Source organism: Penicillium odoratum (assembly GCF_028828045.1).
Source record: "Penicillium odoratum strain IBT 22623 chromosome Unknown utg000001l_segment0_segment0, whole genome shotgun sequence".
NCBI lineage: Eukaryota > Fungi > Ascomycota > Eurotiomycetes > Eurotiales > Aspergillaceae > Penicillium > Penicillium odoratum.
Window position 1 is genome coordinate 5531066 of NW_026643143.1, and position 16855 is coordinate 5547920.

The 16855-nt window shown below is 47.7% G+C and overlaps 7 protein-coding genes across 7 annotated transcripts; 4 read left to right on the top strand and 3 right to left on the bottom strand.

The window, feature by feature from the left end:
• Positions 1–450: 450 nt before the first annotated feature.
• On the top strand, positions 451–2259 carry N7520_002003 (uncharacterized protein; the record flags this gene model as incomplete). The annotated part of the gene is made up of 1 exon (XM_057135938.1): positions 451–2259. The coding sequence occupies one exon, from the start codon at positions 451–453 to the stop codon at positions 2257–2259; it is 1809 nt and encodes a 602-aa protein (XP_057001874.1).
• A 393-nt stretch (positions 2260–2652) lies between these two features.
• On the bottom strand, positions 2653–3846 carry N7520_002004 (uncharacterized protein; the record flags this gene model as incomplete). Its single annotated transcript, XM_057135939.1, has 3 exons — positions 2653–3052; positions 3101–3687; positions 3742–3846. The coding sequence occupies 3 exons, from the start codon at positions 3844–3846 to the stop codon at positions 2653–2655; spliced, it is 1092 nt and encodes a 363-aa protein (XP_057001875.1).
• An 855-nt stretch (positions 3847–4701) lies between these two features.
• N7520_002005 (thioredoxin family protein) lies at positions 4702–5059 on the bottom strand (the record flags this gene model as incomplete). The annotated part of the gene is made up of 2 exons (XM_057135940.1): positions 4702–4993; positions 5037–5059. Coding segments are annotated over 2 exons (315 nt in total), but the record flags the coding sequence as incomplete, so codon positions are not given.
• Positions 5060–5406: 347 nt separating this feature from the next.
• On the bottom strand, positions 5407–6590 carry N7520_002006 (uncharacterized protein; the record flags this gene model as incomplete). The annotated part of the gene is made up of 4 exons (XM_057135941.1): positions 5407–5888; positions 5936–6072; positions 6121–6336; positions 6388–6590. The coding sequence occupies 4 exons, from the start codon at positions 6588–6590 to the stop codon at positions 5407–5409; spliced, it is 1038 nt and encodes a 345-aa protein (XP_057001877.1).
• A 316-nt stretch (positions 6591–6906) lies between these two features.
• Positions 6907–11651, top strand: N7520_002007 (uncharacterized protein; the record flags this gene model as incomplete). The annotated part of the gene is made up of 18 exons (XM_057135942.1): positions 6907–7394; positions 7448–7524; positions 7573–7586; positions 7632–7791; positions 7839–7944; positions 7996–8035; positions 8090–8269; positions 8316–8416; positions 8468–8496; positions 8713–8816; positions 8871–8925; positions 8978–9123; positions 9170–9726; positions 9777–10206; positions 10259–10393; positions 10446–10573; positions 10620–10976; positions 11024–11651. The coding sequence occupies 18 exons, from the start codon at positions 6907–6909 to the stop codon at positions 11649–11651; spliced, it is 3735 nt and encodes a 1244-aa protein (XP_057001878.1).
• Positions 11652–12331: 680 nt separating this feature from the next.
• On the top strand, positions 12332–14211 carry N7520_002008 (uncharacterized protein; the record flags this gene model as incomplete). The annotated part of the gene is made up of 6 exons (XM_057135943.1): positions 12332–12524; positions 12577–12711; positions 12762–12931; positions 12985–13206; positions 13271–14113; positions 14164–14211. The coding sequence occupies 6 exons, from the start codon at positions 12332–12334 to the stop codon at positions 14209–14211; spliced, it is 1611 nt and encodes a 536-aa protein (XP_057001879.1).
• A 1520-nt stretch (positions 14212–15731) lies between these two features.
• On the top strand, positions 15732–16522 carry N7520_002009 (uncharacterized protein; the record flags this gene model as incomplete). The annotated part of the gene is made up of 2 exons (XM_057135944.1): positions 15732–16165; positions 16216–16522. The coding sequence occupies 2 exons, from the start codon at positions 15732–15734 to the stop codon at positions 16520–16522; spliced, it is 741 nt and encodes a 246-aa protein (XP_057001880.1).
• Positions 16523–16855: the final 333 nt, after the last annotated feature.

The window sequence follows — 16855 nt, forward strand, 5'->3', positions numbered from 1 at the left end:
AAGTCGGGATCTACCAGCTAATTGGATGATCAAATAGATCATCAGGATCAAGATACCGAACTCTATGGCCAGGACCATGCAGAAGGGTCACGTCAAAGAACAGGGAATCCGCGATAAATGAACCTTGCATATATATACCTATATTGAGCAAAATTCAATACAACGTTTGTTTTCATTTTAATTATTTACCATTTTCTGTCCTCTATTAAGGGGGCAAATAGGGGAATTCTTGATGCGGTGAAGCCTGGGCACGACTAAACCAATTTGGGCAAATGTTTTTCTATTGATCCCACATCTCCACCATCTTCAACATCTGTGAAACAACCCCCTTCCTCTAATCAGGCCATTGGTGAGTCTGATAATTTATACTACGAACACAGACTTGGTGGGCCGGTGCCATCATGCTCGATTGTTCGAGTTCGCAATGCCATCTCTTACACCCGCGCAACTATGACCTCCGATAAACAAAACAACGGCTACTCCGCCAAACCATTTACGCCCACCCTCAGTGCGGCATTTCACCGATCACACAAGTCTCCCTTGACACCGAAATTAGCGAATCCAAGCCCAGGGAATGCTGCTCCACGTCGTCTCGCCCAACCCGATCATGCTTATGCCTATTCCACCCCCTCCAAGAAGGATCTCCCCGCCGCCACTCCCAGCTTCCTCGGTGTCAACGTCACCCCTCGATCTGGCTCTCGAAATACCCGCCGTGATGCTGGATTCCCATCCCCGACAAACACTCCTCCTATCTCCTCTCCGCAGACTCCATATGTCCAACCCACGGTCGGCCTGGGCCTCAATGGCGTACGACGGGAACGCAGTCCGGCTCGCGGGGTGAAGGCAGAACAATCGAGCAGCTTGAGAGCGAAAACACTCAGGGCAGAACAGCATGTGTCTCGCTCAAACTCTTTCACCGATATGGCCGCTGGCTCGCCCATGTTTTTTCATGCTGCCGAAACACGATCTTCCAATTCCTCCGATGTTGAACAGGTCCGTCCGAAACAGGGGAAGGTGTCACCGGCCTCAAGCTTCATGTACGCAAATGGGGATCAGGAACGACAGCCATCACCGGAAGGATCCTATGTCACCTCCTCTTCGCGTCGCTCGGGGGGACTACCTCGTGTTGCCTCTGCGAACAGACAGGGCCCTTCGCCTTCCGTGCGCTTGAAATCTCCCCGAATTTCAGACGCTACTTTTCCGCTTATTGACACCCAGAGCAACTGCAGCCCAAGCCTCGATCAGACTGCTGATGAATCTCTGCCGCGTTTCGCCTCGCCTCCGAGTATCGTGTCGGATAGACCACCGCTCCCTTTGATGGCTAAACATCGAAAGTCGTCCAGTATGGACTCGCAAACAAATTCGATGATATCACAGCGCAGCGGACTTCATGCTAGCCCGCTTATCATGCCCAATATTCAAACACACCACCTCGAAACCCCTGCACCCGTATTGTCTGATCAGATCCCGACCCTTCGCCCTCGTTTATTCAGCAACGGCTCCTCCTCCACAGACACCTACCAGCCCATGTCCATGAGTCCTGGCAAGTCAGACAGCGGGGAAGTAGCTTTGAATGCTCGGACAGAACGAAAGATTATGGATTTGGAAATCAGCAACTCCTCTTTACTTGCTATCAACCGAACCCTGGAGCGAGAAATGCGCAAGCAGAACGCAGAACTCCGCCGATTCAGACGCTTGAGCCGCTCTGGTCGCCTTTCAATGGCCCCTTCTACTCGTTCATTTTCTGGCACAGCCCTGTCGGCAACGAGTGAAATGGACGAAGGCAACAGTGAACTCTCCTCGATACGATCCCACGATGACATGTCCGATTTCAGCGACGAGGATTCCGTTGCAGACGAAGGAGTCCTCAGCCCCGACAACCTTGCCGATCACGACGCAAAGCATCGTGTTCATGATGAGAAACGATTCATGCTTGATCTTGCTCGACACCAGGAACTCCTTGTGGATAGCCAGAAGTTAAATCAAAGTCTCAAGCGGTGTCTCGGGTGGACTGAAGAGCTTATAAGAGAAGGCCAAAGGGCCCTTGAATATAATGTACGTGTCCAGGACGTCGAGATACGTGGTCGTGTCCTGTCACCCGAGGAACTCGGCGAGGTCGGCGAGAGTGGGCGATCTCTTCTCAGCCCATCCACCCAATATAGCTCTTTTATGCCATCCCCAGAGTTTGCGTTTGATGATTCTACCCTGACCGACCCGGCTTCATTCCCCTTACCATCGTCTCCTGGCGGGACGGATTAACCTTCTAATTCTGTCGTTTCACATCTTTTTGCAAAATACCCCATCCTCATACATGTTGAGTCCTGTTACGCCTTATCTTGATACGCCTCCCGCATGCATTGTCCTGGTACTTCTTTTTCCGGATACACCCTTTCGTTCTGCGCGTTGACCCTCGGCGCTTTTCTTCTTTGGCTTGATATCTCCATCATTGGAGCTGGGTGATAGATCTGGCTTGGTGTCAGCCACCTATTGTTTGATACTTGTGATAAAGATACCCGATGTGCAATTTCTTTGATTACGTCTTGATTTCTTTAGCGTGATGAGAAACTCGTATTATAGCAACATTTGAATCATCTATGATCGCCAATGGAAAATCATTTGACAACATACTAAGTATATATATTCAAAGCAGAATTAGGGGAATGGACATCGACCGGTCCGCTGCGTGCGAATACTCTCCTTGATCACATCCAATTCCTTGCGCCCCTTGCCTTCAAAGTACTTAGGACCCAGGTCCGGCGTATAGTATCCCTGGGGAGAGTACGTATTACCATTATCTCCAGGTAAGGGATTTCCCAATGCCCACTGGTACCAAGCAACAGGACCCCAGCGCCTCCACATCGTGGACTGCACATAGAAGGGGGGACCTTCGTAGAACAGAACAAAATGTTTACCATTCTCATTCGGCTCTTCAGTGAAGACATCTAGACGCATGAATTTTGGTCGCGGAAGAGCCACATAGCGGAGAAACAATCTGCGCAGCTGAAGCATTGATCCGAACAGCGCAGCGAGAAAGACAGGTGGTCGATCAATCCTAAACAATTGTGAGCATTGGATTATTCAATATGGGCTTTTCACATACATCATAGCATCTCGAAGTCGGTCATCCATCAGGAAAGAAGTAAAATACAATCCTAATGGCTTCAAAAACCGTGGCAGATTATATACCAACACATCGATGGTTTTGTCCGCAATCTCCTTGTTCCTCGGATGCGGGTTCATATGCTGCAGCTCATATCCCTCGCTCCAGATACTCAACTCTTCCAACCAATGAATCCCATCCCGGAACCCTGTCTTTCCGGAGGGTAAGGCTTCATAGCTGATGTCGAGGGCATCCCCAAGACTCTTCCAGTACGTACCAACAGCACAGCGCTCCATCTCGGTCATTTCACGCCACTCGTACAGCTTCACGAAGCGGATAGGCTCCATTGCAAATAAACTCAGTGTGTAGAGCATATCAGCTTCGATGATCTTGCCACTTGCGCGGTATCCCTTATGCAGGAAGTTTGTTCGTGCGATGGCCGTTTGGGCGCGTTCGGAATTGGGGTCAAAGGCCATGAATTCGCCGATTAGGACCCCTGTGTCCGCGTACCGTTTGAACGAAGTAGCCGAGTCTGAGAATTGCGATGTTCTGAGGAGGAGGGTGGATATTGTTGGGATGCCGTAGGTCTGCAGTAGTTAGTTGCGCTCCGTTTTGTTGGCATCTGGAAGAGATTTTCTTACGCGGAACAGGGCAAACTGGAGGGATTTGAGAACTATAAACGGGAATTCCATTTGCAAGATCGTTTTCTGGATTTTCCAGGCGTCGTGGTTGGTCATCTTGCTCATTGATTCACGGGTTTGGTAGGGATATTTCTTTTGGAGAGTGGTAGATCTGCGAAAGCGCATCATTGATGCCAGAATAAGATACCCAATAAGTGCTGCTAGGCTAGAGAGCAGCTTTTGCTGAAGAGATGCCTTTTTTAGGACTTTGATGAAAAAGTGATCCATCGATGTTGACATCCAAGCCATGATTATGATTGCTCAAAGAATGTCGTTGTGAATGTCCAGATATCTCAATAGTCTGATTTTCTACTTTTATATTTATTACATATGGACGGCAATTCCATATATTGAGAATAGACAACTTCAAGATGATGATCACCTCAAGTGGTTCCGTGTCATATGAGCCGTTGCGGACCGAGGAACGTCAGGGACCCCGCGTGGGTCGCGGGGTCTCCATGCGATAAACACAAGAAAGTACGATAAGAGCATCCGGATATCTTTCATGAGAATGGCGTGAGGATCTATCACCTTGGAGCCGAGGTGTAGCGTACTGTATAGCCTAATCGGATACGCAACTATGTTTTGTTATACATGGATGATGAATGGATGGAACTTGCACGTTTGATGGACTCGGCTCGGAGTTTGATCGCGAGAAATCGTATGATTCTTCTGCAGTGCTGCAAGTCTTGCCGTTAAAGGGTAGATTGATGTGACTTGTGGTTGATCCCCCGCATCACATGAAGATCTACCTTGATGGCTCCGGTATACTCATTCTTTCATAATTAACGCCCAGTTATTGGGCCACATCCTTTGCCATGTCAAAGAGAAAGGAAAGGGTAAGATGAAGGCACACAGGTTGTATTGTTTGATGTTCAACTCAAAATCACTATGACTCTAAAGCTTGCGTCGGCCTTACTTAGTAAGAGATGTGATTTGACCCAAGATCTGCTGCTGGTCGGCACCGACGACTTCCGTGATCTTTTCTCCCCCCTTAAAAAACATAAAGGTGGGCATCGCGCGAACATTCAGCTCCTGGGCCACAGCATCCACCTTGTCCACATCTACCTTATAGAACTTGATGTGGGTGTGTTCATCGCTCCATTTCTCAATCAAAGGCGCGATGGCCTTGCATGGGCCGCACCATTCAGCAAAGCAGTCGAGGACGACGGGATCCGGGGACTGAAGGATCTTTTCGAGGAAATCGGGGAGACTGGGACGTTAGAACATAGTATCGATAGATGTATCTTGCTTACCTAGTGATCTCGTGAACGGGCATGATGTATGGTTCCAATCGCTGAAGATTGATGAAAAGATCTGTGGAGAGGTGAAGAGGGATAAATTGGGTTGTATCGTGAGATGACGTAGGAAGTGGGGTTATGCAGTCACTGTAGTGGAGGAGTGAAAGTGATGTGCAGTAACATCATAGATTATTAACTGTGGATTGGTTGATTATTAATACTTGTAATGTTACATATAAATAGGAATGAAAGTGAAATTTCCAGATATAATTGTCGAAGAAAAGGCCAGCGAGAGGAAAGAACAGAGATCAAATTGTCAAATAAGATAAGTCACAACCAAGTGAGATTTATTCCTTTGACAATTGAAGAGAGTGGTCAAAATTGTTTAAACAGCGACAGGCTCCGTCTCCTTGATATAAGGAATTCCTGTCAACTTGAATGCTCGCTCACTAAGCACAGGTTCATTCACCGGTCGATCCCGATTGTGAGGATCCTCCGCTCCATCTCTTTTGGCAATATTAGACCCAGTGTGTTTCGCATTCGGCCAGTGGGTTGTTCCCACCCGGCGTTCAAATGCATCCTTTTTCCGCAGTAAATCTTCCTGCGTAGCATCGGCAACAGGCATGAAGCAGGTGTAGATTGCGAATCGGGGTTGGTCTTTCTTGGGGCTGAGGTTGTAGTGCGGAGTACGCGAATCCCATAGCAGAAGATCGCCGGGCTCGGCACACACTTTCTCCCACTTGCAGCCATGATCCTCGAGCCATTTCATGCCTCGCTCAGTGTAGCCATACCATTCGGGCGTCCAGGCGGGAATGCGCTCTTCGTCAGCCATTTCGCGATGGAATTGTTGAGAGAGAAGATGGCCACCTTGTCACAGTTAGTCTGGATATGAGGTTCCGGGATGACATCCTTACCTCGGCAGACGATCAGACCTCCATCGTCTGGTCCGTTAAGGAGCATGTTGACTAGTCCTTGCATGCAGCGGAATCCATGTTTCTGGGGATCCTGATCTTGATGCGGCCAGGGTTTGTTGGTGGGAAGATCGGTGCGGCTAGATGAACGTTAGTAGACGAGTTTTGATATTCTGATTCAAACTGACTTTGGAAACTGGAAGTTGATTGCGTCAAAAGATACAATCAGATCTTTGTCATCGTATATCTTCTCGAACGCGCCAACAACTCCTGGTTCGCTGCGGACATCCCATACGAACTTCTCGTGAGCGAGACCATAGTGCAGACACATGCCCTTCTCATTGATAACAGGAAGCTTGTCTTTGTGTACCGTAGAAGATTCATTGCGGTCAAAGCCCAAATTACTATAGGAAATAAGTATCCACATCAATAGTACTTGCTTATTGTAAACTTACAAGTTTTCAAGCCAGGAGTACATCGCGTCGGCGTATCCCAGTGCCCTTTCTCGGGGAATGGCTCCCTTGACAACAACAAAGCCATCCCGAGCTAGATAGTCACGGAAATCGCCATATTGTTGATCAGTTCCATCAATGCGCATACGGCCGGAGCCATGTCCTTGATTGACCTCAGTCTGAGTGAGGGTCACAGTGGTCGACATTGTTGTATATCCTTGCCTTTTTCGAGTTGTGTTGGATATGCACCGGTAGGGCTCGTAGGATTGTAGGCTTTATATCTCGCACCGCTTGAATGACGGTGAAAACAAAATCACATTGAAAATACCCAAACTTCCCATGACATTCTTTCCAGCTCTGGTGTGACCATGTGTGGCCGGAAAAGTGGGCGAGCGAGTGGAGGTGGGGGTGGACTTGGTGGAGCCGAGTTAAGTGCCTTGGCTTGAAACAATTATCTCTGCGAAGAATCTTCTAAATAATGAAAGGAAGCTCGCAATCTCAACTTGAGGTCTATCCGCCACAATGCAACCATTTAGAATCACAATTGTTGGTGGCGGAATCGGGGGGTTTGCCGCAGCGATTGCTTTGCGAGGCCCCAACAGACACATCACTATCTTGGAACAATCAAGCCTCAACAAAGAGATTGGAGCTTTAATTTCATTCCAGCCCAATGCTTCCAAGATTCTTCAGTCTACCTGGAAATTGGATTTGAGTGATGCTCGGCCATTGGTGGACGAGGGATTCCGTGTATACGACACCCACGGATCCCTTGTTAAAGAGATCCCGCTATTGACCAAGACAGAGTATGAAGGAGATCGTGTCATATATCATCGAAGAGATATTCATGATGTTCTTCGAAGAGAGGCAACGGCAGAGTCTGATCTTGCCGGCGGTTCGGTGGGACTCCGGACTGGATCGAGAGTGGTCAGCTGCGACGAACATCGAGGAACGGTAACCCTTCAGAATGGCGACATTATCCAAGGCGATCTAATAATTGGAGCAGATGGAATGTAAGTGGAGAATCTGGCATTGAAATGTAGAATTATAGCTGAAATCTATACAGCCACAGTGTTATCCGTCAGCATCTATCCATGGCGACTGGGGCCTTCGGAGAGGGCCCGATCCCAACTGGACATTCAGGTGAGTTAAATCGTGCCTTTCAATTGATTCCTACTAATTAGGCTCTAGCGTATCGTCTGATGGTATGATTCTTCATTATGGAATTAATTACTTGCTAATATGGACAGATTCCCACCGACACGCTGGAAAAGCACGAGCCAGAGTTCTGCTCTAAGATTAATCCTCGGGATCCATTCACTTCTATGCTCTTTTCCCATGACTGTCGGTTGATCATGGGACCTGGCAGACAGGGCGAAGTTTACGGAATTGTTGCCCTTGTGCCAGATGGTAATAGTCACCTTAAAAAAAAATAGACTCCGAACTAACGGGTATAGATCAAATGAACGAGGACCCCAACGCCAGTTGGGTTTCTCAAGGAGATCTGAACAAGATGTTGGAGACATTTTTCGAATTCCCCAACTGGATCACGAACATCTTCAAGTGCGGATCCCTTTTGCTTCTGTTGCTCTCGTGCCTGACTAACAACCACAGACACTCACCCGATCTCGGTTTATGGCAGCTCCATGATTTAGTGAATTCTCTCCTTTCTCCTTTAATCTTATCCATTCAATTCTAACAGCACTAGGAACCGCTCAAGGCATGGCATTCTGGTCGGGTCATCCTTATTGGTGATGCCGCACACGCGATGTTGCCTACTCAAGGGCAAGGTGCTAGCCAAGCTATTGAGGATGCCGAGGCCTTAGGTGCTTTTTTCGAGGGGTTGATGGAGTCACCTTCCCTGGAAGTACTAGAAAAGATTCTCGAAGTAAGATGACTCTCACAATTTTCACAGCAGAAGTTGACGAATTTAGGGAATCTTTCAAGCAAGACATTCCCGTGCCAGTCTAATTCAGACTTACAGTAGACAAGCCGCGAAGCCGGCAGTGTCCAGGGGCGAGAAGACCATGACTATGTACGAATCTAATATTTTGAAAGTTATTTGCCACGCTAAACTCGTTTACAGGAGCCCCGATCAATTCATGGACTTCAATTGTATGTATCGGGGGGCCAAAGCATGGAAGGAACACATAGTTGAGAATAAACTGTAGAAAAATGGGTATAAACTCGAAATGCCTCACTGCTCACTACTCCGTACTTCGAGCTTCATTATTTTCATAATACGTAAAAGCCGAGAGTCAACTGGTATGTGGCCCGCATGGTTCCCGACGTTCTTCTCCGCATAAATGAACGCCCCGTCCTCATCTTCAGCCACCCCATCACAATGTCCCCCCGCAAGACTGAAAGTCACCAATGTCCCCATTGCGACAAAGCCTATGAGCGGCCAGATCATCTGGCGCGTCATTTGGATTCTCGTAAGATATCTTTTACCCTATGCTGTAAATGCGCTAATACTGAATAATCAATAGATCGCAATCGGCGTGTTTACCAGTGTCCGACCTGTCAGCGCGGATTCAATCGCCGGTAGAGTTAAAACACCCAATTGAAACCATTTCCTTGCTAAATGCGGACAGAGATGTGTTACAACGACACCAAGCTGTGCATGAAAAGGATGTCACTGACGGCAAGTCTTCCGTTCGTCGCCTCAAAGAGCGAGCGACTGAAGCATGTGAGGCCTGTGCTGCAGGAAAGCTGAGTTGTTCTAATGAAAGGCCTTGCAAGGTAAGCGTCCGTGTCTTTGGTACAACTTTCAGCTCATCGTGTCCAGCGGTGTCGGGCAAAGCAAATCGAGTGTGTTTCCAGGCCATCGAGAATATCGCGTCGGAGTCAACGAGAATCAATATCTGGTCCACCAGTATCGCCTTATGAAAGTCTTGGTTTGGCGGCGACTCCAGGTTCCGATCGTTCGGGATTCAATGTCCCGCCGCCTAGCGTTTCTTACACCGGAAGCATCCATGATATTTCTGATTTCGCACTCGCCTCTCAATCAGGAATGATCCTAGATACGTTTTTCCCGGCAGGTCAAGAAGAGACGTCTTTATATTCAAGCCTTAACCAATTTCCTGCCTTCTTTGAACATGTCATGCTCCCAAACAAGGGGGCAGACAAGGCGATTCAGGGTACCCAGCAACCCCGTGCCTTTGACTTCATGCAGGATATCGACTTTACTCTATCGCCAAATGACGTTTTTGGAACAAGTTTCATTCCAGATCTAGACAAAATTCTTGATATGGCCGCGCCTTTCTCTGAAATCGACCAGCAGTCCTCGCTTGATGATCAAGAATCTGCAAGTCGGCGTGCTGATGCCTTTCAGCGATCATTATGGTTGGTTGTGATCCATCTTCTCGATATTGCCATTTCTAAAGTCTATCTAGGCTTTGGACGCCAGAGAAGAATCAGCATGGATTCAGCGAAGAGCAACAGATCCCGCTACGTGAGGGTGATATTATCCCATCAACGCATCAGACGCGCCTCGATGCACTGAATATCCCCGGCAGGCTTTCATTCCAAGCCAGAGATGAGATATTCAAATTAGTTCTAAAAACAGCCGGCTCTCGGCTATGTGTTTCGGCATTCCCATCGTCCGAATACCTCGATACTCTTATAAAAATTGGGATCGGAAAAAGGGTCGAGACTGACGCATGGATCCATTTGTACACTTTTTATGACCCCCAATATCAGCAGCTACGTCCAGAGCTGCTTACTGCATTGGTAGCAGCCGGATGTGTTTGCTGTGGTGCGCCTTCAATCAACAAAACGGGTATCATTCTCCAAGAGATCACCAGAGTCGGCTTGGCGCAATTGGTACGTAAAATTAAAACATTATTTTCCATTTCCTCCCTGACAATCTTACTAGGTTGAAGAAGATAACAGTGTTCTTCGTGATCTTCAGTACTTGCAAGCATCCATGTTATGGTTGGATATTGGGATCTCATGCGGGTATACACGCAAAATGCAAATTGCTGAGAGTTATTTACAACCGCTTTGCACGGTATTTGAAAATTATTCGGTCTTGGTTGAAAAGTAAATATTGACGATTATAGGCTCTTCGGCGCGCTGCTATGTTTGACAGGTCGACATACCCAGTTGTAACTCCTTGGTCTTTCGGCGATGACGAAGTTTCATTAAAGCGCTCATGGTATAGTTGGGTCCGCCAAGAGTCATTGAAGAGGTATCTATCATATCCTTTGGAATGAGAAAATGCTAACGCTCATCAGGCTTGTTTATCATTTATTCAGTCATGATGTCGAAGTCGCTTTGTCCATGAATCGACCTGCGATTACTTCGTACACTGAATTTACCTTGTCCATCCCTGCTGCGCGAGAGCTATGGCTAGCTCCCACTGCTTCTGCATGGAGGGACGTGTGGATAGGTTTGTCTGAATTGAATTTATGCGACCTTCTCTCTGATCCGTCCCTTCTTCACCACCTTCCTCCCGAACTTGATTCTGCCATGGCGAAGTCGGCTCTTTTGCAAGGTCTTGCCCTACAAGTATGGGAGCTCTGCCAGCAAAGGCGTTTATCAAGATCTCGTGCTACCACTCTACTATGGCTGCAAAGTAGACAAGAAGAACTGTATGTTCTCATCGCACTAATTACCGAGGCTTACTAATTTCACCTAGATATGCGACTCTCAAATCTGTTCAGGACACCTCAGACTCCCCGTCGGCTACTATTTTGATGAATGAGTTCACTATGATGTACCTTCACATCGACATGGACGCAATCCAGCGATTCGTCGGAAAAATGGGGGCGGGGGAAGCTCGCCGCACATACCCTGGGCTAAGAGAGTGGAGCCGAACTAGAGAGGCTAAAATTGCGATATGGCACGCAGGTCAGGTTCTTCGAGCTGCGCGCATGGTGGCAGTCCGTCAATTCCGTGGATTTGACTCCCTATCCATCTACCATGCTTCCTTGGTCCTGTGGGTATACGGACTACTGCAGTATGGGGAGAAGAAACTCGAGGTCCACACTCCTATGAGTGAAGCAGACACGCCGAATGTTCCTCTAGATGGACCGGAGGATCAGTTTACCAAAGCCTTCATGAGTCGAGGGATAGGTCGACCCGGTTTGACAATGCATTATCGCGACTCAAGTTCTTTTTGTGAGCTGAGTAGGCCTCGTTTGGTCATGGGAGTCGTAAGGAAGATCTTTGATGGCAATTGTCCAGCTCCTTTGCCAGGCGAGATTCTCCCACCGATGATTCAAAATTTGTGTTCTTTGATTGAGGACTTAGGGAATCTGCCATAGAAAGTTTTGATACATTTCAATGATGCTAAACCTCGAATCTATCAGGCACTTAGTCACCTTCCGAAAGTGGCCCCAGCCGGCCGAAACACAATAGAAGGATCTATACCAATGGCTCCCATACCTTTTTTAATGATCATGAGACTACATCTAGGCGCCTACTGCAGGATACCATATTCTTACTGACCAATACCCACACAAAATGAGTAAGTATGGATCTTAAATTAAGTACATATTTATAAAGGACCCTGCGCCACAGTGGCTGCAATAGGGGATACTATAATAGAATAATAAGTTATCAAGTCCCATTGGCTGCATAGGAATCAAGGGAGAAAATAGTTACTGGATGTAAAGATTCGCCTTGAATGGAAACATAAAAGGTTGAAAGGGGTTGTAGGATTATCCAGGGTCAACTCAAACCATGTGTTCATGTAAGATGTGTCAACAACTTGACACAACTGGATTGCCAAGAATCCGGATGTGTGGGGGAGTGGATTGTCTTTCCCCCACCCATTCCGAGCCCTTCAGAGGGACCACCACATCCCCACGGGGAAATGGGGAATTTGAGTTGTCAAGAACCGATCGATACTCGTATTCCAGGACAGAAAAGGCCCTGTATCGCCAGTCTATTCCCTCTTCTCTTTTTCCCCAGATCTTCTGCGGGGCACATACACATCAGCACCATGTCTGTTGTGGATCAGAAAGCCAACATCGAGTTTGTGGAGGACGTCCAACCTCAGAAAGCGCACGATGAGGTGTTAATCAACTCTATGGGGCATATTCAGCTGCTTCCTGTACCCAGCAAGGATGTTAATGACCCACTCAATTTTACATTCTGGGAGAAGACTGGTGTGATTGTCAGCTGCTGCTGGTTCTGTAAGCATTGTTTGAGGACCAATTGAGCGCAGTATCACTGATTTAGACTTAGCGGTCATGTCTCTCTGTGTGGTCGGAGGGCTTGGTGCTATACTGGGGGTCTTTGTTGAGTTATACGGTGCCGAGGGCGTTAGTCCAACTCATGTTGTCTGGCTGAGCACGTTTCCTGCGTTGTTTGTGGGAATCGGTAAGTGCATAAGCTCCATAATTCAACATTTGTATTTCTAACACATAAAGGGAACTATTTGATTCTTCCTTTGGGTCTTATCTATGGCCGTCGATTTGCCGCAGTTCTGGCCATTGCTCTTAATTTCATATTTACGATTGCCTGTGCGGTATCGAATAGCTTCGAACAACATTTCGCTTTCCGGATCATGCAGGGACTGGCGACAGGTGCCACAGAGTCGGTTAGCTACTTTTGTTCCAAATGAGACGCTTTTAATGTTGACATCTATCACAGCTCCTTCCCTTGATGCTTTCTGAGGTGACTTTCATTCATCAACGGGGGCTGGTGTTTGGTATTTATTGGTCAACACAGAACATGGTCACCAGCTGCCTTAACCTAGCCTCCTCGTATGAAGTGGCAGCCCTTGGATGGCGCTGGTTCTACTGGGTCTATGTGATTGCAATAGGCTTGGGTCTGCTGTTGGTCTTATTTGGCTGCTTTGAAACCAAATACCAGGTATTATACTATCCATTTTTACTTCCACAATTTTCTTCGCTGACTTAGAGATCATCATTAAAAGCGTAGTGCACAGTTTCTCAATGAGCAGGTGGTTTTCACGGATCAATTTGGCGTTACGCGGATTATCGCGGCAGCGGACGCTGAAGAGTATCTGCAGGCACAAGATGCGGACGACACAAATATCCCTGATGAGGCACGGCCTAAGAAGTCTTATTCTCAGATGTTGAAGTTGTGGCAGACACCCGTGGATAATCCTATTCAAACAATGCTGACCACTTGGTTCCACATGTTCGAGGCCTTTACTTCTCCGGGTATTCTATACGCTACACTACTGAGTTCTGTGGTCCTAGGATCGAGTATTGGATGCAGTTTAACTTACGACTCTGTGTTACAGAGCTACGGGTGGCCGGCCAAGAATGTTGGGTTAATCAATCTGGGCGGAGTATTCGGTGGTCTTATCGCCATGCTATACGCGGGTGTGTTTGGTGATTGGTTTGTTTTGTATATGGCCAAACGCTCTGGCGGTGTTCATATCCCGGAGCACCGACTGATTCTGTTGATTATTCCTGGAATTCTCATGATCGGATCCCTTCTCCTGTATGGGTTCACCGCAGACGGCAGCTCTACATGGGGTGGGCCATTTATGGGTTGGACCATCATTCAGGTGGTCTTTGTGTCTGTTCTGATCCTTTCTACGTCATTTGCGGCTGAGGCCTGGGAGAAGAATCCAGGTCCTGCTCTTGTGGCAGTTGTGGGGACCAAGAATATCATTTCATTTGGAATCAGCTATGGTTTGGTCCCCATGGTGGCCAAGTATAGCTACCCGATCGCGATGGGTATTCTTACGGCAGTGTCAGGTGGCATTTTTCTTCTTGGAATTCCAGTTTATCTCTTCAATCCTACAGTGAGTTCTATCCATATTATATAACAGCTTGACTTTGCTAATGAAAGCAGTGGCGTCGTTATATGCAGCGACGAGAAGCCTTGAAACCGACTCTATAGGTGGATGGGGTTTGCTGCTTCAATAAAATTTTCCTGCAACTAAGGGGATGGACCTGAACAGCTCGCCGTGATGTATTTAGGCCTATGTTGATATAAAGGAGCATGGCTCCGCTGTTCATGACTGTGAGGTTCTGCGTCAGTCTGCCGATTATCTCGAAGCCCTGAAGATGTGTGTTAAGGCCTGTAGAGGCACTGAGCAGTGGAAGATGTTGCTCGTGGTACTTGGGGGCAAGTACATAGGCTTTATAGGATCAGCCCTGATCCGGAATTAGTAGTAACCTGGCTTGTCATGTTTCATTAATTAGCAGACATCTAGATGTGAGATTTTACACCCAATTCGAACAAATTAGCGTGGAAAGTGCATTAGGCAATGAGATTTGTAATTCCAAGGTTGAATCGACCTATCTTTGATCTTCCGACCTTGGAAATTCAGGTTTCTGCAGTCTCTGAGCTTGAGTGATATGGTCTCCATAATTGACGAGAACCTTGCAACTTGGAACTTTTTGAAGACTCAGAGAATCATCGAAGCAGACTGGTGGGGGAACCCAAATGTTGTTTATGTAAGCAATTTGTAAATCCTTCCAACCACACGAAGGTCCGCCTGGGAGAGTAGCGGGCACCTGGTAGTGAATAGGAGCGGTGTAAGAGTGTGTATTCTTTAACTGAGGATCAGCTCGTACGACTATAACGTGACCTGCAAAACGTCATTTTTCATGGTGCGGTAATGTGGATTGGAGGATACCATGTGGATCTCTTTGAGCCCTGGATGTCAGCGCTAACTCAACGCTAAACCTCGTTTAGATCCCTAGATGGGTAACTTCCTGGTTTGGAAGAGCTGAGGTCGATCGCTTCTCAATACGATGAGCCAAGCCAGCCATGACTTTACTCAAAGGAAGGTTCGGAGTATATCTTTCTTGACTTCACCTATACTGGAATGCGAAGGACCCTGTGGACTAGTCACATAGATCTATCAATATTTTCTAAAACATTGAATGTACGGTTTCCCACAAGAACCAAACATGTCATATAGCTTGGACCCTGAAGCGCCCAAGCACCTGAGCTGCACTCCGTAAAGTCAAACCCTTTCCCCTTGTCCTGGATTAGCTTGATCCACATCTGACAGGAAGAAGTTTCCCGTCGCGGAGGGTCAAATCAGCCAACCGATCATAATCCATCCCAGTCCACCACTCGCTTACCTTGAACCGATTTGGTCTGGTGCGGCGCCTCCCTCTCGTGTTCAACAGCTACAATTCGAGCCAAGACTTTCGCTCCCGTCTGATGGCGCCCAAAATCCGAACTGGCCTGACGAAAAGGCATAAGGCGGATTTATGACGAGCCGCTGAGCCGCTTGATGAGTCTAGCTCTCTCACACGTGGGGGATGGTGGTGCAGATAATAAGAGGCAAGGGACTTGCCCCTGAAGTCGGTGTGCCGTTTACTGCATCTTCATCTTCATTGGGATTCTGCACATTTAATCTATCTTCCTACCAGTGACACCTGAAGAGTTCTCGTTGATCCATCATGATAGCTTTTCACATTGCCCTCTATGCCATCCTGGCCACATCCTTGGTCTTTGCTATCATTGAGCTTGGCCTATGTGCTTACGTCGCTAGCGTATGGGGTGGCACTCGTGAGGAGCTCTACTATGATTCTTACGGTGACTTGGAGTACGGTGACGTGAATATCAGTATACCTGGAATTCTAGCGTTTCTCATCTTCACTTCCTGTTGGACCATGCTGGTCACCCCTGGCGGAGTGCTGCTGTCATGGTTCTATACTAGGAAGGGCGCTACCGGAAAGATCAGCACCATCTTGGGCGTCGTATTTTCTGTCGTCTACTTTATAACCATGGTCTTTTGGCTCGCTTGCTTTGCTGATATCGCGTCCGACCTTGACGGGTATACCAGCCATAATGACTACTTGAATGCCGTCATCGCCTTTGCGGTCCTCCTCTGGTGAGTTTCCCATTGCATATACACCGGGAAGCCGTGCTAACATTCCATAGGCTCCTCTTCCTTGCCCTCTTTATCCTCTCAGTGTTGTCGCTCTGTGGTGTCCTGGTGTCGGACTGGGTGGGTTATCAGTCGATGCGCAAGCAGGGTGACAGGGCGACCGAGCCCGCCCCCGCTGCCACCGAGGTGCCGATGAGTACAAACCCCGTTGCTTCTCCGTCAGAGTTGTCTACTCGGGATGCTGAGACTCTGCATGACCAGCCGAACAATCACTCCCATAGTGTCTCGTCGCCCTCGGCCATGGCGAGCGTTGAGCTCAGCGCCGACACCATTCACGATCACCAAGCAAGTCATGCGTGAACGAGACTCCGACCCGATATGAGTATATCTGTTTTGCTTGTTGAGCTTTTTCATGGAGTGTAATATTTGGACGAGTGGAGTATACCCTGTGCCGGATGTTTATTTAACTTAATCCCTTTGATTGATACGGTGACGAATTGTCCCAATCAACATTCTCGTTTGACATGAATTTCATGAAGGCTGGCAATAGCCAGGTAAACAAAGGCAATCTATGACTAGAGATATACGAACAGGCTCGCTGTTGCGGAGACAAGGCTGAAAGGGAGATTCGATACACTCCCTAACATAAAGAAAAAAGAATCCGACAATACATATTTCCAAGCATGGAGGTGA